Below are 18,600 nucleotides of genomic sequence, written 5' to 3'. Positions count from 1 at the left end.
TTTCAAGCTCAACCACATCATCCTCTACCCTACTCAGCCTCTCTTTTAATGCCTCCCTTACTGTCACCTCTTTCAACCTCCACACCTTCATTCCCGGTTGGTACTTCACCCGCCGAGCTCTCCTCGCACCTTTCACCCTTATGTCGCAGACAACCAAGTGGTGCTGTGAAACAGCCTCCTCCCCCGGGATCACCTTTGTGTCCCGGAGGTGCCCCCTATCTCGCCTACGCACCATCACCCACCTGACGTGTATGTAACAAGCTTATTATCCTCTTTCTGGAACTGAGTATTACAAATCAACAAATCAGCTCCATCAGCAGACTCCAAAATCCTTTCACCTTCTCCATTTCTCACACCATATCCGTAACCCCCATGAACTCCCTCAAAACCGTCCATACTCCTTCCAACATGTCCATTTAGGTCTCCTCCTACCACAACAACTTCCTCATCTTTCATGTTTTCCATCAGCTTCTCTATCGCACACCAGAACTTGTCCTTCTTTTCATCGCTCCGACCAACCTGCGGAGCATATCCTGAGATGACGTACACCAAGAGCTTTCCAATCATCATTATCACCATCATCAACCTATCTATCACTCACTCTCGTCACACTCACCACACTGTCTGCAAACTCCTCAGAAAAAAAGGACACCAACACCATTCACGCTCTCCGGGCACCATTGCCACACAAACTTGTATTTCTGTCCCTGCCTACCCTTCATCATTCTCACACCACTTCCCTTCCATCTCCTCTCTTGCACACAACATACAGTCACGTGAAAAAGTAAATACACCCCATGGAAAGTTTTGACTTTTTCAACATATTTCAACGTACAGCTATTTGATCTTCATTTCAACAATATTGATTGATAAAGGTGATATAACATAACAAATATCATGAAACATTTACATTTTGAAGTCCATTGTATAATTTAAAAATATATAAATGCAAATTTAGCATGTGGAAAAAGGAAGTACACCCCTACATTTATCACTACTTCAAATACATAAAATTAGAATCAGGTGCACCAGCTCAGGTGCAAATGATTAGAACATCGTTAGAGAGGATCTTGGAGGAAGCTGTCTTATTTAAACCTCAGACATTTAGTTTGGTTTGCTCTTTGTTGTTGAAGTGTGCGGCATCACCATGTCGAGATCAAAAGAGTTCTCTGAGGCCTTCAGAAAGAAGGTTATAGATGCATACGAGTCTGGGAAGGGATTTAAAAAGATCTCCAAACAATTTGAAATCAATCATTCGACTGTCCGGAAGATCATCTACAAGTGGAGAAGATTCCAAACAACTGCCAACTTGTTCAGGCCAGGCCACCCCAGCAAGTTCAGCCTGAGAGCAGACCGCAAGATGCTGAAAGCAGTCTCTAAGAACCCCAGAATGTCATCACGGGACCTATAGGTAGCTCTTGCCACTGTTGATGTCAAAGTGCATGAGTCTACCATTAGGAAGAGGCTGCACAAATTTGATCTACAAGGGAGGTGTGCCAGGAGGAAACCTTTGCTGTCCAGAAAGAACATCAGGGCAATACACAAGTTTGCCAATGAACACCTCGGCAAAGACCTGCACTTCTGGAAAAATGTGCTCTGGAACAGATGAGTCAAAGGTAGAGCTATTTGGCCGAGCATTTAAATTCCGTGTCGGTTTGATTTGATCATCATGGTTCGAGGACGTCCAGTGGAATCCGTGCAGGTAAGAGCTTCGCTACTCCTCACGCATATAAAGAAGGTCCGCCATAGTTGACTGAACGCCTCAGAGGTAAGCTTGATCGGTCATCCGTCTGAGACCGGTCTTTATCGGTAAGGATGCGACAATACCTTTAGTCATTGCAATATACTGTTTATTCTACCAGGTGAGCGCCAGGGGTATTGCCCCTATGTTTTATGGAATGTGGTGATGTCAGCGGATTTCCAAGCAGATGGAAGATGACCTGTTGTAAATATAGTCAGAGTCAAGAGTTGAAATAACCCATTCTCCACCTTCTCAGGTGCAAAAGACACAGAGTCTATGAGCAGTTTGATACGACAGGGAAGGATTGGGTACAGAGAGTGAGGGGTTGGGGACACAAGATTTGGAAGAAAATACAGAATTGAGGCATTCGGTCTTCTCACGAATGGAGTCGGCTGTGGTGCCATTTGAAGAGAAGGAAGGAATGAAGGGGAGCATGCTCCAGAGAAAGACTTAACAAGGTGCCACCAACTTTTAGATGGAGACAAGTTTGAAAGTTCATTGTTGAGGTTGGGCAGAGGTAGTTTTCTGGCTCTCTTGAGAGTCTTCATTCGAAGTCCTCAGATTCATATATTTATATATATATATATATATGTATATCACACACCAGTATATATATAGGCTAACCCCCGCTCTAGCGGGGAAAAATGGCCTCAAAACAATCATTCATTCATTCATTCATTCATACACAGTCGTGGCCAAAAATATTGACACCCTTGCACCTTTTTCAAATAATGCACCATTTATTCCAGAAAATTGTTCAAATTAGAAAATCTTTTGGTATCCCCATATGTATTAATTTGGTTTGAAGTGGAACAAAACAAAAAAAGGTGAAAAAATTACGAAATCTTAGCTTATTCCACCCAGAAATCCTATAATGGCCCAGACAATATTATTGGCACCTTTTAGAAGTTGTAAGAAATAATTAGATTTCAAGCAGGTGATTCTCATTTACTTTGGAATTGAACTCACCTATGGTGAGTTGCAGGTGCCTGCAATATAAAAATCACACATTCAACCAGTTTGAATAGAGAAAATGAGTCATTCTGCTGTTTTGTGTCACTGTGTGTACCTCAATGAGCATGGAGAAAGGAAAGAAAACCAGAGAATTGTCTGAGGAGGCCAGACACGAGATTGTAGCCAAGCATGGACAATCTCAAGGCTACAAGTCAATCTACAGTGACCTTGATGTTTCTGTGTCCACCGTACGCAATGTTATCAGGAAGTTTAAGGCCCATGGCACTGTAGCCAACCTCCTTGGACATGGCCGCAAAAGAAACCTTGATCGAAGATTGCAGCGAAGGATTGTTTGAATGGTGGAGAAAGCACCTCGATCAACTGCCAAACAGATTCAAGCTGACCTTCAGATACAAGGTACGACAGTTTCAACTCGCACCATCCGTCACCAACTCAATGAAAGGGGGTTATACGGTAGGAGACCCAGGAGGACCTCACTGCTGTGAGAGAGAGAGAGAGAGAGAGAGAGAGAGAGAGAGAGAGAGAGAGAGAGAGAGAGAGACATAAGAAAGCCCGACTGGAGTTCTCCAAAACACACCTGAACAAGCCAAAATCCTTCTGGGAGAATTTCCTGTGGACAGATGAGACCAAATTAGAGCTTTTTGGTAAAGCACATCATCTCTATGTTTACAGAAAACAAAATGAAGCCTTCAATGAAAATAACACCTTCCCTACAGTCAAACATGGAGGAGGTTCAGTGATGTTTTGGGGTTGCTGTGCTGCCTCTGGCACTGGGTACCTTGAATGTGTGAATGGCATCATGAAATGAGGAGATTACCAAGACATTTTGGAGCGCAATGTTCAACCCAGTGTGAGAAAGCAGGGTCTCCATCGAAGGTCATGGGTCTTGCAGCAGGACAATGACCCCAAACACACTTCAAAAAGCACCCAGGAATGGTTCAAGACAAAACGCTGGACTGTTCTGAAGTGGCCAGCAATGAGTCCAGATCTAAATCCCATTGAACACCTGTGGGGAGATCTGAAAACAGCAGTTGGGAGAAGGCCCCCTTCAAAGCTGGGAGAAGTGGAGCAGTTTGCACAAGAAGAGTGGGCCAAACTGCCAGTAGAGAGGAGTAGGAAGCTCATTCCTGGCTATAGGAAGCGCTTGACTGCAGTTATTTTGTCCAAATGCTGTACTACCAAATATTAAGTCGAGGGTGTCAATAATTTTGTCAATGCCATTTCTTTTTATTTCCTGATTTAAAAGGATAGATTAAGTTCTGAATAAAAAACAACGGTTCTGTAATATTAACAGTGAAATAAAGAATTGTGAAGACCAACAAATACTTTTGTCAATTTCAACTTATTTTTAGAGAAAATTGTGAGTTATTTGAAAAAAGTGCAAGGGTGCCAATATTTTTGGCGACGACTAAGGAATGGCCTTGCAATGTGTTTTGGAAAAATAGATAGCGCACAAAGCTTGAATATAATAATTGCAGTGACTTTTTGGTCTCGCATTGTAATTAAATCAGGTGACAAAGCAACAACCTATGACGTCATCCATGAGGTGTTGGGTGAAGGGTCAGGTTTGAGGGGGAGTTAAAAAATCCAATCTCCAATATGTTCTACATCTCTTGAAACTGATAATCTGCTGCCCCTCCAGTTGCTGGATCTTATAGTGAATGCATCTAATAGAAGGGCTTGAAGTGTATCCAGTTATTTATATTAGCTCAGATGGTTACCTCTTTATTCACCTCTTTTTCTTAAATATCGTATCAAATATTGTATCACATATGAAGCCAAGATACCTTTTGTGTGCCTTGTATAAATAACTAGAACAAGGTTGTTTTATGAATATTTATGATATGCGGAATTAAATTATCCAATCAGAAAGCGGGTTATTGTTATGTTGAAGCTTGCCGTTGTCGGAGCGCGATCTGAGAGACTTTACCAGAGACTTTACCAGAGACGTGCACTTGGGTGTTGTGACTGTTTGCAAAGCGATGTTTTACAGGTTTAACTCGCTCACTGGACGCCTGGTTTGCAGCACCATTGAAGCGGCATACTGCCCACAGGTATATCATTATCAATGAGTGTGCATGTGTCCTTCATTCACCTTCAATAGGATTTAATTTAACGCTTCATGCTGTCAGTGTACCTACAAAAACCTACGTTGGCATCAATGGATGGTTACGTTGGTTACCTGACAGGAGTAGTACCTTGTCAGTGGACTCACTCCTATGGAGGAGGGGTCCAATTGTATGACCATGCATTGTGGCCCCTCGGGGTCAGGATGCATGTGTTTGAATGACCATGTGCTTCAGCCTTGGGGTTGAGGCGCATGTGTAATGTTATTGGGATAGCCTTGATAGACGTTGTGCCTTGGCCAAGGGGTCAAGGTGCACGTCGAAGGCTGTTCAAATGTTTGATTTTTTACCTTTTTTCACGTAAAAAAGGCAGGCCTTAATGCTGGCCTCATAAGCATCAGTGTCATCAAGGTTGTAACTTGTAATGCCTAATGTGTGGTGAAAACGTGTATTGATGTTGAATCCCATGATGGAAAACTCAGTATGTTTTCCTCCCAAATCCAGGTAGTTGGATGGCGAAATATTATAGACTGCTCGTTTGCAAGCTGTATCAGTGTATGGTTCAAAGTTGGGCAGCATCTGATCCGATTAATGATTACCATTATATTTTGCATGAGTGGTGGAGGAGAGAGTGGTGGTGGAGGAGAGAGTGGTGGTGGAGGAGAGAGAGGTGCAGGAGAGAGAGGTGCAGGAGAGAGAGGTGGTGGAGAGAGAGAGAGGTGGTGGAGAGAGAGAGGTGGTGGAGAGAGAGAGAGGTGGTGGAGAGAGAGAGAGGTGGTGGAGAGAGAGAGAGGTGGTGGAGAGAGAGAGAGGTGGTGGAGAGAGAGAGAGGTGGTGGAGAGAGAGAGAGGTGGTGGAGAGAGAGAGAGGTGGTGGAGAGAGAGAGAGGTGGTGGAGAGAGAGAGGTGGTGGAGAGAGAGAGGTGGTGGAGAGAGAGAGGTGGTGGAGAAAGAGAGGTGGTGGAGAAAGAGAGGTGGTGGAGAGAGAGAGGTGGTGGAGAAAGAGAGGTGGTGGAGAGAGAGAGGTGGTGGAGAGAGAGAGGTGGTGGAGAAAGAGAGGTGGTGGAGAGAGAGAGAGGTGGTGGAGAGAGAGAGAGAGAGAGGTGGTGGAGAGAGAGAGAGGTGGTGGAGAGAGAGAGAGGTGGTGGAGAGAGAGAGAGGTGGTGGAGAGAGAGAGAGGTGGTGGAGAGAGAGAGAGGTGGTGGAGAGAGAGAGAGGTGGTGGAGAGAGAGAGAGAGGTGGTGGAGAGAGAGAGAGAGGTGGTGGAGAGAGAGAGAGGTGGTGGAGAGAGAGAGAGAGGTGGTGGAGAGAGAGAGAGAGGTGGTGGAGAGAGAGAGAGAGGTGGTGGAGAGAGAGAGAGAGGTGGTGGAGAGAGAGAGAGAGGTGGTGGAGAGAGAGAGAGAGGTGGTGGAGAGAGAGAGAGGTGGTGGAGAGAGAGAGAGGTGGTGGAGAGAGAGAGAGGTGGTGGAGAGAGAGAGAGGTGTGGTGGAGAGAGAGAGAGGTGGTGGAGAGAGAGAGAGGTGGTGGAGAGAGAGAGAGGTGGTGGAGAGAGAGAGAGGTGGTGGAGAGAGAGAGAGGTGGTGGAGAGAGAGAGAGGTGGTGGAGAGAGAGAGAGGTGGTGGAGAGAGAGAGAGGTGGTGGAGAGAGAGAGAGGTGGTGGAGGGAGAGAGAGAGGTGGTGGAGAGAGAGATGGTGTGGTCGAGAGAGAGAGGTCGAGAGAGAGAGTGGTCGAGAGAGAGAGTGGTCGAGAGAGAGAGTGGTCGAGAGAGAGAGTGGTCGAGAGAGAGAGAGGTCGAGAGAGAGAGAGAGAGAGAGTGGTCGGGAGAGAGAGAGAGAGAGAGAGAGAGTGGTCGAGAGAGAGAGAGTGGTCGAGAGAGAGAGAGTGGTCGAGAGAGAGAGAGAGGTGGTGGAGAGAGAGGTGGTGGAGAGAGAGGTGGTGGAGAGAGTGGTCGAGTGAGAGAGTGGTCGAGTTCGAAATACGCCTCGGAGTTAAAGCTCGTTTCGGTCATCCGTCACCCAGGTGTCTTAACCCCGGACACCGCGAAAGTACTTAAAGTATTGACCGATTTACCTCTTTCCTGAAAATAGTATTTACAGATTTTTCCTGCACAGGAAAATCTTTTATTTTATTGTTTTACTTTTTGGCAACACAAGAACAATCCTCTTCGACATTTGACACCAGTTCCAGAGTTCAAATTTGCCTGAAGTGTAATTTATATGTCATTTGCTTTATCCCACGGACAAGCAAGAGTAGCAAGAGGATTCACATTTAAAACCTCTTGGCATTATTTCACTGTGCAGAGAATGACGCAATAAATACCATGTCAGATCTGATGCTTGTATACACTAAGCGAGTATTATAACCTGTACTGCAGATGATTTAAAGCAGAAGTTCACTTCCTTCAGAAAGTATTCACCTCTTGACTTTTCACATTTTGTTATTACAGCCTGAATTTAAAATGGATTAAATTGAGATATTTTGTCACTGATTTACACATAATACCCCTTAATGTGAGTGGATCTTTTTTTTTGATTTTTTTTTTTTTTTTTTTTTTTACAAAATAATTAAAAATGAAAAGCTCAAATGTCTTGAGGCAATAAGTATTCAACCCCTTTGCTATGACACTCCAAATTTAGTTCAGGTGGATCCATTTTCCTTTGCTTATCCTTGAAATGTCTCTACAACTTGATTGGAATACACCTGTGGCCTATTCAATTGATTGGACATTATTTAGTTAGAAACACCTTTCTGTATGAGGTCCCACAGTTGACAGTTCATGTCAGAGCAGAAACTCTACCACGAATTCCAAGGAACTGTCCGTAGAACTCCGAGATAGAATCGTGAGGAGGCATAGATCTGGGGAAGTGTTTAAAACGATTTCTAGAGTGTTGAAAGTTTCCAAGAGCACAGTGAGCTCCATCATTAGGAAATGGAAAGAATATGGAACGACCCACACTCATCCTAGAGCTGGCCGTCCAACCAACTTGAGCAACCGGGCAAGAAGGACCTTGGTGAGGGAGGTGACCAATAACCCAGTGACCACTCTGACAGAACTACTGAGTTCCTTGGCTGAAATGAGAGAACCTGACGGAAGGACAACAGTTTCTGCAGCACTTCGCAAATCCAGGATTTATGGGAGAATGGCCAGACAGAACGCACTCCAAAGAAAAAGGCACATGACAGCATGCATAGAGTTTGTAAAAAGCATGTAAAAGACTCAGAGAGCACGAGGCAAAATATTCTGTGGGCTGATGAGACATAAATTGAACACTTTTGGCCTGAATGTGGAAACCGAGCACAGATCATCTCCGATCTAACACCATCCCTACTGTGAAGCATGGTGGTGGCAGCACCATGCTATGGCGATGCTTCTCAGCGGCAGGGGCTGGGAGACTTTTAAGGACTGGGAATAATGAATGGAGTCAAATATAGGCAAACCCTTGAGGAAAACCTGCTTCAGAGTGTGAAAGACCTTAAACTGCGTTCCCTCCCCCCCCCCGACCCTCCTCCCCCCCACCTCCCTTTTTCCCAAGCATACATCCAAGCCAATGCAACACTGGAATGGCTTCAGAACAAGAACGTGAAAGTCCCTGAGTGGCCCAGCTAAAGTCCAGACTTGAACACCATTGAGAATCTGTGGAAGGACTTGAAGATTGCTGTTCACCAATGCTCACCATCCAACTTGACAGAGCTTGAACAAATCTGGAAGGAAGAATGGGAGAAACTCCCCAAATCCAGATGTGCAATGCTGATGCACACATACCCAAGAAGACTCGAAGCTGTAATCACTGCCAAAGGCACTCCGACCAAGTATTGACTCAGGGGGTTGAATACTAATGTAAATTAGATAACTCTGTATTTCCTTTTTTATTAATTTGTAAAAGTAAAAAAAATTAATTCCACCTTGACATTATGGGATATTATTACTTGGCAAATTTTTTTTTTTTTTTTTTTTTGCAAGTATGCTGGTTTGTGTGTGTGTGTTTGTTTGTTTGTCTGTCCACTCTTTTACTTGCCTACATGTCATCATTTTAAACCGATCTTCACGAAACTTCACCAAATGGTAGAGTTTGTGGTACGGCAAAATCCTATATATTTTTTAGGTCAAAAGGTCAACATAAGCCAAAGGTCAACCACTTTTTTCAAATTTCTAAAATCCTCAATTTTCATCCGATTGACTTGAAATTTGAATAGGATATACATATCCACGAACTGAATTCAACCACCAATTATTTGTTTGGTCAAAAGGATGCTCTACTGAGTGCCATTCTGTTTTGTTCTCTTTTGCGAAGTGTCGCTCTTTGAGTTGTTGTTTTGTATGCAGCCTGTGGCTGCTGGTTGCATCAATTTTCTGGATGTGCGTTTGTGCCGCTGATGCAGTACCCCAATTACCAGTGAGCTGGTACTCGATTTGCTGACCTCGGAAGGATGACAGGCTGAGTCAAGCCCCGCTTCAGAACAAGAACGTGAAACGTGCTCCGCGCGCCTCACCACACGTCGTTTCAGAGGGATAGGCATATAAACATACATACATACAGTACAAACAAACCGACATAACCATATAGGTTTGCTCTATTATAATAAGATTGTGATAAAATGGACGATCCTGAGTTTGATATCCAAGCACTTCAAGTGTGTGGATGAGTTTGCCTTTCCAGAAAATACAGACTATCGTTATCATCATTTGCTGTTGCAACTACTTCTACTAGCACTGCTATTGTAAGGGGTGTTGCAAAATAAATGATACTTTTTTCCACAACGATGAAATGAAGTTTCAATCGGATGAAAATCCAACCAAAGGCTTTATTTCATTCAAAAATATAAAAAAACTCACGTTTAATACGCGTCAATATGTCCACCATTAGCTTCAGAAACCATTTGAAGTCGACTTTTAAAAGATTTCAGCAAAGACGCAAACACTAGTAGCAAATATGACGGAGACAACACGCAAGCAACGTGCGCGACACGTCATGCTGATGCACGCGAAATTTGAATTCAAAAATCGCGGACATGTGGTCAATACAATCTGGGGGGGAAAAGTATCATTTATTTTGCAACATGTGGTCAATACAATCTGGGGGGAAAAAGTATCATTTATTTTGCAACATGTGGCCAATACAATCATGGGGGAAAAAGTATCATTTATTTTGCAACATGTGGCCAATACAATCTGGGGGGAAAAAGTATCATTTATTTTGCAACATGTGGCCAATACAATCTGGGGGGAAAAAGTATCATTTATTTTGCAACATGTGGCCAATACAATCTGGGGGGGAAAAAGTATCATTTATTTTGCAACATGTGGCCAATACAATCTGGGGGGAAAAAGTATCATTTATTTTGCAACATGTGGCCAATACAATCTGGGGGGGGAAAAAGTATCATTTATTTTGCAACATGTGGCCAATACAATCTTGGGGGAAAAAGTATCATTTATTTTGCAACATGTGGCCAATACAATCTTGGGGGAAAAAGTATCATTTATTTTGCAACATGTGGCCAATACAATCTGGGGGGAAAAAGTATCATTTATTTTGCAACATGTGGCCAATACAATCATGGGGGAAAAAGTATCATTTATTTTGCAACATGTGGCCAATACAATCTGGGGGGAAAAAGTATCATTTATTTTGCAACATGTGGCCAATACAATCTGGGGGGAAAAAGTATCATTTATTTTGCAACATGTGGCCAATACAATCTGGGGGGAAAAAGTATCATTTATTTTGCAACATGTGGCCAATACAATCATGGGGGAAAAAGTATCATTTATTTTGCAACATGTGGCCAATACAATCTGGGGGGAAAAAGTATCATTTATTTTGCAACATGTGGCCAATACAATCTGGGGGGAAAAAGTATCATTTATTTTGCAACATGTGGCCAATACAATCTTGGGGGAAAAAGTATCATTTATTTTGCAACATGTGGCCAATACAATCTGGGGGGAAAAAGTATCATTTATTTTGCAACATGTGGCCAATACAATCTGGGGGGAAAAAGTATCATTTATTTTGCAACATGTGGCCAATACAATCTGGGGGGAAAAAGTATCATTTATTTTGCAACATGTGGCCAATACAATCTTGGGGGAAAAAGTATCATTTATTTTGCAACATGTGGCCAATACAATCTGGGGGGAAAAAGTATCATTTATTTTGCAACATGTGGCCAATACAATCTTGGGGGAAAAAGTATCATTTATTTTGCAACATGTGGCCAATACAATCTGGGGGGAAAAAGTATCATTTATTTTGCAACATGTGGCCAATACAATCTTGGGGGAAAAAGTATCATTTATTTTGCAACATGTGGCCAATACAATCATGGGGGAAAAAGTATCATTTATTTTGCAACATGTGGCCAATACAATCTGGGGGGAAAAAGTATCATTTATTTTGCAACATGTGGCCAATACAATCTGGGGGGAAAAAGTATCATTTATTTTGCAACATGTGGCCAATACAATCTGGGGGGAAAAAGTATCATTTATTTTGCAACATGTGGCCAATACAATCTTGGGGGAAAAAGTATCATTTATTTTGCAACATGTGGCCAATACAATCTGGGGGGAAAAAGTATCATTTATTTTGCAACATGTGGCCAATACAATCTTGGGGGAAAAAGTATCATTTATTTTGCAACATGTGGCCAATACAATCTGGGGGGAAAAAGTATCATTTATTTTGCAACATGTGGCCAATACAATCTGGGGGGAAAAAGTATCATTTATTTTGCAACATGTGGCCAATACAATCTTGGGGGAAAAAGTATCATTTATTTTGCAACATGTGGCCAATACAATCTGGGGGGAAAAAGTATCATTTATTTTGCAACATGTGGCCAATACAATCATGGGGGAAAAAGTATCATTTATTTTGCAACATGTGGCCAATACAATCTGGGGGGAAAAAGTATCATTTATTTTGCAACATGTGGCCAATACAATCTGGGGGGAAAAAGTATCATTTATTTTGCAACATGTGGCCAATACAATCTGGGGGGGGGAAAAGTATCATTTATTTTGCAACATGTGGCCAATACAATCTGGGGGGAAAAAGTATCATTTATTTTGCAACATGTGGCCAATACAATCTGGGGGGGAAAAAAGTATCATTTATTTTGCAACATGTGGCCAATACAATCTTGGGGGAAAAAGTATCATTTATTTTGCAACATGTGGCCAATACAATCTTGGGGGAAAAAGTATCATTTATTTTGCAACATGTGGCCAATACAATCTGGGGGGAAAAAGTATCATTTATTTTGCAACATGTGGCCAATACAATCATGGGGGAAAAAGTATCATTTATTTTGCAACATGTGGCCAATACAATCTGGGGGGAAAAAGTATCATTTATTTTGCAACATGTGGCCAATACAATCTGGGGGGAAAAAGTATCATTTATTTTGCAACATGTGGCCAATACAATCTGGGGGGAAAAAGTATCATTTATTTTGCAACATGTGGCCAATACAATCATGGGGGAAAAAGTATCATTTATTTTGCAACATGTGGCCAATACAATCTGGGGGGAAAAAGTATCATTTATTTTGCAACATGTGGCCAATACAATCTTGGGGGAAAAAGTATCATTTATTTTGCAACATGTGGCCAATACAATCTGGGGGGAAAAAGTATCATTTATTTTGCAACATGTGGCCAATACAATCTTGGGGGAAAAAGTATCATTTATTTTGCAACATGTGGCCAATACAATCTGGGGGGAAAAAGTATCATTTATTTTGCAACATGTGGCCAATACAATCTTGGGGGAAAAAGTATCATTTATTTTGCAACATGTGGCCAATACAATCTGGGGGGAAAAAGTATCATTTATTTTGCAACATGTGGCCAATACAATCTTGGGGGAAAAAGTATCATTTATTTTGCAACATGTGGCCAATACAATCTGGGGGGAAAAAGTATCATTTATTTTGCAACATGTGGCCAATACAATCTTGGGGGGAAAAAGTATCATTTATTTTGCAACATGTGGCCAATACAATCATGGGGGAAAAAGTATCATTTATTTTGCAACATGTGGCCAATACAATCTGGGGGGAAAAAGTATCATTTATTTTGCAACATGTGGCCAATACAATCTGGGGGGAAAAAGTATCATTTATTTTGCAACACCCTATATGTACTTTAACAACCCAAATTAACCTCACCTTATTGTGGTTTCGACAGAAGGGGCAGTTTGACACGCATCTTGCGAGCAGACTGGTCGGGCCGACATTCAACTGGAACACATATGGACAGGAATTTATTCAGAGCGCCGGTGATAACTCGCCTACTCTTCGTGAAAGACTCCAAGTAGGATGTGTCGGTGTCCTCTAATGCTAGCAGACAGGCCACCCAGATTAACGTTCACCGAAGGACAGCGCATTTGGGATGCAACATGTTCCCTGTGAAACACCAATCTGACAGTTTTATAGTCTGGTAGGGAATCAAACCGAGACTAGACAACTAAGGTAAGTGCACCATCCTGTCCAAACGTGGACCCACAGATATTTTGCTGTACATTGTGTAATTATATGGCCCTGGCTCTGTGCTCCCATTCAGCGCGTCCAAATGAGATGGCCACATATGAAGGCTTGTCCACCATCATCATTCCGGGCAACCGAGCTCAGAGAACCCAGACATGCCGATGCGTTCTCTTGTGAAAACTCTGGAAAGGGCTCTCTCAAAAAAAAAACCCCATATTGAACACGTCCTCAACCATTTCTCGGACATGCATTTACCGATCTTGTTCAAACTTTGCACACATGTAAGGAATGATGGCTTACATATACACGTCCTTTATTTTCGCGATCAGATCAAAGATGGCCGACTGGCGGGCATTTTGTTACTTAAATGTGTCCGCAACCATTTATTGAACATGCGTGGTCCGATTTTGTTCAAACTTAGCACAAGCAGAGTACATGATGGCATACACGTGCACCTCACTTTATTTTGCGATCTGATCAAAGATGGCCGACTGGAAGACTGGAGGCCATTTTCGTTATAAAAAAAAAACAAAAAAACCCGATATTGAACACGTCCCCAACCATTTCTTGGACATGCATTTACCGATCTTGTTCAAACTTGGCACACAGATAATGAATGATGGCTTACATGTGCATGCCACTTATTTTGGAGATCAGATCCAATATGGCCGACTGGCGGCCATTTTGTTACTTAAACGTGTCCCCAACCATTTATTGACATGCATGGACCGATTTTCTTTAAACTTGGCACAAAGACAGCACATGAGATTATACATGTGCAGAAGATTTTGTTTTGTAATCTGACCAAAGATGGCTGACTGGCAGCCTTTAACTCCGTACAGCAAAAATACTAAAACCATGGCGGGGGCGATGACATTTTATGTCTTTTTCTTCTTCTTGTGTTTATTGTATATTGTAGTGGGCCCATTGGACCAATTTTTAATTGGTTTCTATGTCCTTGTAGCATACCTGTTTGCTGTACTGCTTGAACATTGGCCTGCCTTTCAACAAGCCCAGATTTGCTTGGGCCAGGGTGGGAAGGGATATTTTACATTCACCTGCCACCCTTCTCAACCCTCCCCTGAGCTCTCCTGTCTCCCAGCCTGCAGCTCTCATGCCATTTTACTGACAGTTGTTTCATTCTTCTTTTTTGGTTTTTGCTTCTATCCCCTACCCCACCCCAGGACAACATCACATGCTCACTCCTTCCTCTGTGGTTTTACAGGGAGGGTTGGGTTTGCTACAGGGTCATTTCCTAAAGGGCGTTTTTTAATGAACAGTACTGTGGATGGAATACAAGAAAACTGAAAATTGTGCATTGTATAATTTGGATAAATATTTTTTCCCAACTTAGGACTATTTACCACTCTTAATTGAAAACGTGGCTCATGATTCTGGAATCCCAGGTTCAAATCCCATAAACTGTTTTCATTTTGTCCATTGTTTTCCATCTTTGTACACTGGCAGGGTAGCTTGTAGCTATTCGCACTCACTGCTGAGTTGTCCAGCCTGTGTTTGAATCTGGACCCCTGCTATAAACTGTCAACCTGGTGTTCCGCATGTAGAATGAGGCATCAACATGTGTGTTGTCCATTAGACGGACGTAAAGCTGGATGTCCTGTCTACATGCACCGATTGGTGAACGTTAAATATGCCATGGTGTCCTACGCGAAGAGGAGGCGAACTGTTGCGGGCACCCCAAACCAATTCCAACTTTCTGCCTTGGCCACGGACAGAAAGTGGTCTGGTCATATTGGAAGTTCCTTGACGCAAGGTTACACTGCTTCCTATCTTGGAATGTGGTTTCTTTCTTGGTTCCAGCTTCTGCACTATAAACAAATTTGCAAGGCTGTTCTCATGTTTCGTTGAACAGCCATCTTTGACCATGTAGGACAACCAATGTTCCACTTTTCAATGTCTTTCAAAATGGACAACAATGTCTTTTCACTGTGCCATGGTGACTTGCACAATGGAAGCTTGGGTTATCGCATGGCCATAAACACAGCTCCTGTTCTTATGAGAAGGGGCCAAAGTATTAGCAGTTCCTGGGAATGTAAAATTGAACGAGCGATACATGTAAAGCATTAAATTAGCTTGATAAACCAACTGATGAGAACTTTAAGTAAGTTTACCTGAGGTATTAACCGTCCTTTATGTATGGACATTCAGCCTATGCTGAGAGTTTGTAGTTTGTGGGTGTCAGTTTGCCCTGCATGCAAGTGCTGCAATGCCATGTTGAAAGCACAAAAATGCAACTTTGAAGACCATGGTACAGGCACGAGACTTGAGAAACATCATTTTACATTCTTTGCCCAAAATGATGTGGAACATCCTTCTGATGCCTATTTAAGTGATGTTGAAATGATGTTGGCATGCACGCCTGAAAATTGCAACATCTCAGCAAGTTACCACGACCACCCTCCCCACTCCCCGTTCCTCATGTGCCCGACAGGTTTTTCGCCCAATTCCGATTAGAAGTGAACCGAAGATCAAGTCTCCTCTGCCAAGCCACAGCTCCACGGAATCGGAGCCTTCGAGCCATTCCCAGGTTCAAACTCGAGGCATGAGAAACAAGGTTCCTGAGCTGCAGAGACTTTTTCAGGTGTGACCTTGCGCTTCGGATCATTTTGAAATTTGCCTGGTGTTGGTGTTGCTGGCGTAGCCAACTTCGGCTTTAGGGTTCGGTGTTGTTGTTGGCTTCGGTGTTGGCTTAGCGGTTAGGGTGCCGGCTTGGGTTCCTAGGATCCTGAGTTTGAATCCCGGTCGATCGCTGAATTAACGCCAGGGGGGTTGACTCAGCCTGTCATCCTTCCGAGGTCGGCAAATTGAGTACCAGCTTGCTGGGATGAATGATCACGGTGAGTACCCCGATTTAGAATAGGTACACCGTATCCCTGCGCATCGTAAGAGGCGACTAAGGGTTGTCGTCAGGAAGGGAATCCAGCCATAAAAACATTGCCTTAAACAGGGAACCATGATTGTCATGGGGCCCGCAAGGCTAACCCCCGCTTTAGCGGGGAAAAAATGGCCTTAAAACGATCATTCATTCATTTCATTCTTTGCATTGGGTTGAGGAGTGAGGACTAATTTAAGATAAATAAATCTGCTTCCAATGCTCGGTCATTCGTACCAAACACTTGCTGCGTACTATCTTGCTGGTTTACTGTAAAATTAATGGATGCAGGATTTTGATAAAAGCCTCATCCACCCTGGTATTTGTGGACTTTCCTCCCCCTCAAGCTTTCAAGGAAGATGGTGATTTCTAAAGCATTTATCTGCAGTTGTGTTGAATAAATAACAGGTATTCCTGACAACATATCCACAGATTTATTTCCTGAAAGTGATGAATTTTCTTAAAAGGCCCTCCCTGTTCCCTCCTTTCTTCCTTCCCTCTTTCACAAAAGTGAAGGATTCATGTTGTTGTTGTCATGTGACAAGTTGGGTACAACCACCAAGCTCTATAATATGGAGGAACTACCGGCCGATGAATGTGTTTGCTAATGAGGCCACACGGCCGCCCGCCATATTGGGGCTCGCTATCGGTTGAGAGTTCCATAGTAAACAACATAGGGGAAGAAAATCACAGATCAGGTTTTAAAATTAAAATAAACGGACTTTTTTTTTAAAAGTTGAAAGAAAAAAAACCTTTAAAAATTAGAAAATAGATTTTTCCGTTTAAATTGCCGGTTAAAAAATAAAATGAAAAAAAACCGGAATAAACAGATAAACGGATTTAAAAAAAAAGGATTAAAAAATTTAAAAAGTAACGGATTAAAAAAATAATGGATTAAAAAAAAAAAAAACTAAACGGATTAAAAAAATTAATGGATAAAAAAAAAACAACCGAGTTTTAATTTTTCCCTACAGCTTTTTCATGTTGTGGTGGGTACCAAGATGGCGGCCAGTGACCAGTTTTTTTTTTTTTTTTCAGCAAACCAGTGATCCAGTTGTATATAGTAGATCAGTGGGTGCACCCGATAACCTCAAGGCAATTAGTGGATCTGTTAAAACCAGTTAATCACGTGATATCCTTGCCATTGCTCATTGGCTGGAAATTGGTCGGTTGAGTGATAAATCTTATTGTTTGCACCAAGTTGTGTAAAACGCCATTTCATAAATGAGCACACATTGTACTCCCTCCCTGCCCCCTTCCTCCCCAACTTCCCCATTCAGAAAGAAGATGGTGTACCTGTACACTTGAAACGAGGCCTACCTGATGAAATGCTCTACCGTACTACAATGGCTCTGACCCTTGGAGGCATTTTGTACGTCTTTGTCGCCCTGTACAAGGCTATGTAATCTGTTGATGGGCAGCAGCTAATCTCACCAACACGACAGCTTTTGTCTTGTGGGCCTTCCCCGGCGTCGGATGTGGATGTATATATCGGACCTTCGTGCGCCATGATTTGGATCTTGCACTTTGTGTGGGATTTGGAATTGAGCATTGGCCACGGTCTTGTTGATGTTGAGAGCTGAGGTTGCATCTTTTCTGCCTGCAGTCCTGGGTTTTGTGAATGAGGTCCTCTCATTGTCTCACCAACAATGCACGAGTTGGCAATCCTAATTCAAAAAAAAGAATCGATTGCGATTTGTGAATAAAGAAACGATTCCATCCTTCCTTTGAAGTCCCTGTGATGTGTAATAGTTCCGACGCGAGTGGTCGGCCTTGCATCTCCCATGGTTCTTCCTTTTTATTTGCCCATGATGCCAGATGCTGGTAAAAGTTCATGGGCATCCCACGATCCTGGCGGTTAAAACTGATCCGGCCCCTAGTTGCATTGGTGCTGCGTTGTCCTTCCAACAGCACCGGATGCCGGATGAACTGGTGCATGCTCGAAAGTGGCCAAAAGAGGAGACCTGATTGGTGAAGCTTTTCTTTGACTTGTGATGATTGCAATGCAACAGATGAATCTGATCAGCAGTCGATGAGAAAAACCCCCCTCTGGGTCATTGAATGATGTCATCGGTCTCCATCACTGAAAATATTGCAAAAAGCCTCAACTATGCGTCATGGTGTGTAAAGGTCACATGTCGGGTTTATGTTCAAATGCACATTCGTCAACCATTAATTCACCGACTGATTTCATGCATCACTTTGGCATTTGGGCCTAATGATGTACAGTGGTGACGTCATTGTTCGGTGTAGTCGGGATGTTTTTTTTTACCAGGCTGGATGCACATGATGACATTGACCGAAAAAAAAGTTTTTTAACTTTCTATTTGATGCCGATGGTGAATGCATCCAGACGTCACAGGTGGCTTAACGTTTCTTCACCTTCTGCCCTGACCTACCAAATGCTTCAAATCCCGGCCTGTGAATCAGGA

The 18,600-nt window shown here is 42.8% G+C and overlaps 1 protein-coding gene across 1 annotated transcript; it reads left to right on the top strand.

Moving 5' to 3' along the window:
- The first annotated feature begins 4,583 nt into the window (after nucleotides 1-4,583).
- COX7A2L (cytochrome c oxidase subunit 7A2 like) lies at nucleotides 4,584-17,892 on the top strand. Its single transcript, XM_068131824.2, has 3 exons — nucleotides 4,584-4,770; nucleotides 15,728-15,877; nucleotides 17,449-17,892. The coding sequence occupies exons 1-3, from the start codon at nucleotides 4,699-4,701 to the stop codon at nucleotides 17,572-17,574; spliced, it is 348 nt and encodes a 115-aa protein (XP_067987925.2). The 5' UTR covers nucleotides 4,584-4,698; the 3' UTR covers nucleotides 17,575-17,892.
- Nucleotides 17,893-18,600: the final 708 nt, after the last annotated feature.

This window comes from Myxine glutinosa, chromosome 12, assembly GCF_964187855.1.
Source record: "Myxine glutinosa chromosome 12, kmMyxGlut1.1, whole genome shotgun sequence".
Classification (NCBI taxonomy): domain Eukaryota; kingdom Metazoa; phylum Chordata; class Myxini; order Myxiniformes; family Myxinidae; genus Myxine; species Myxine glutinosa.
This window is presented reverse-complemented; position numbering and strand designations above follow the sequence as displayed.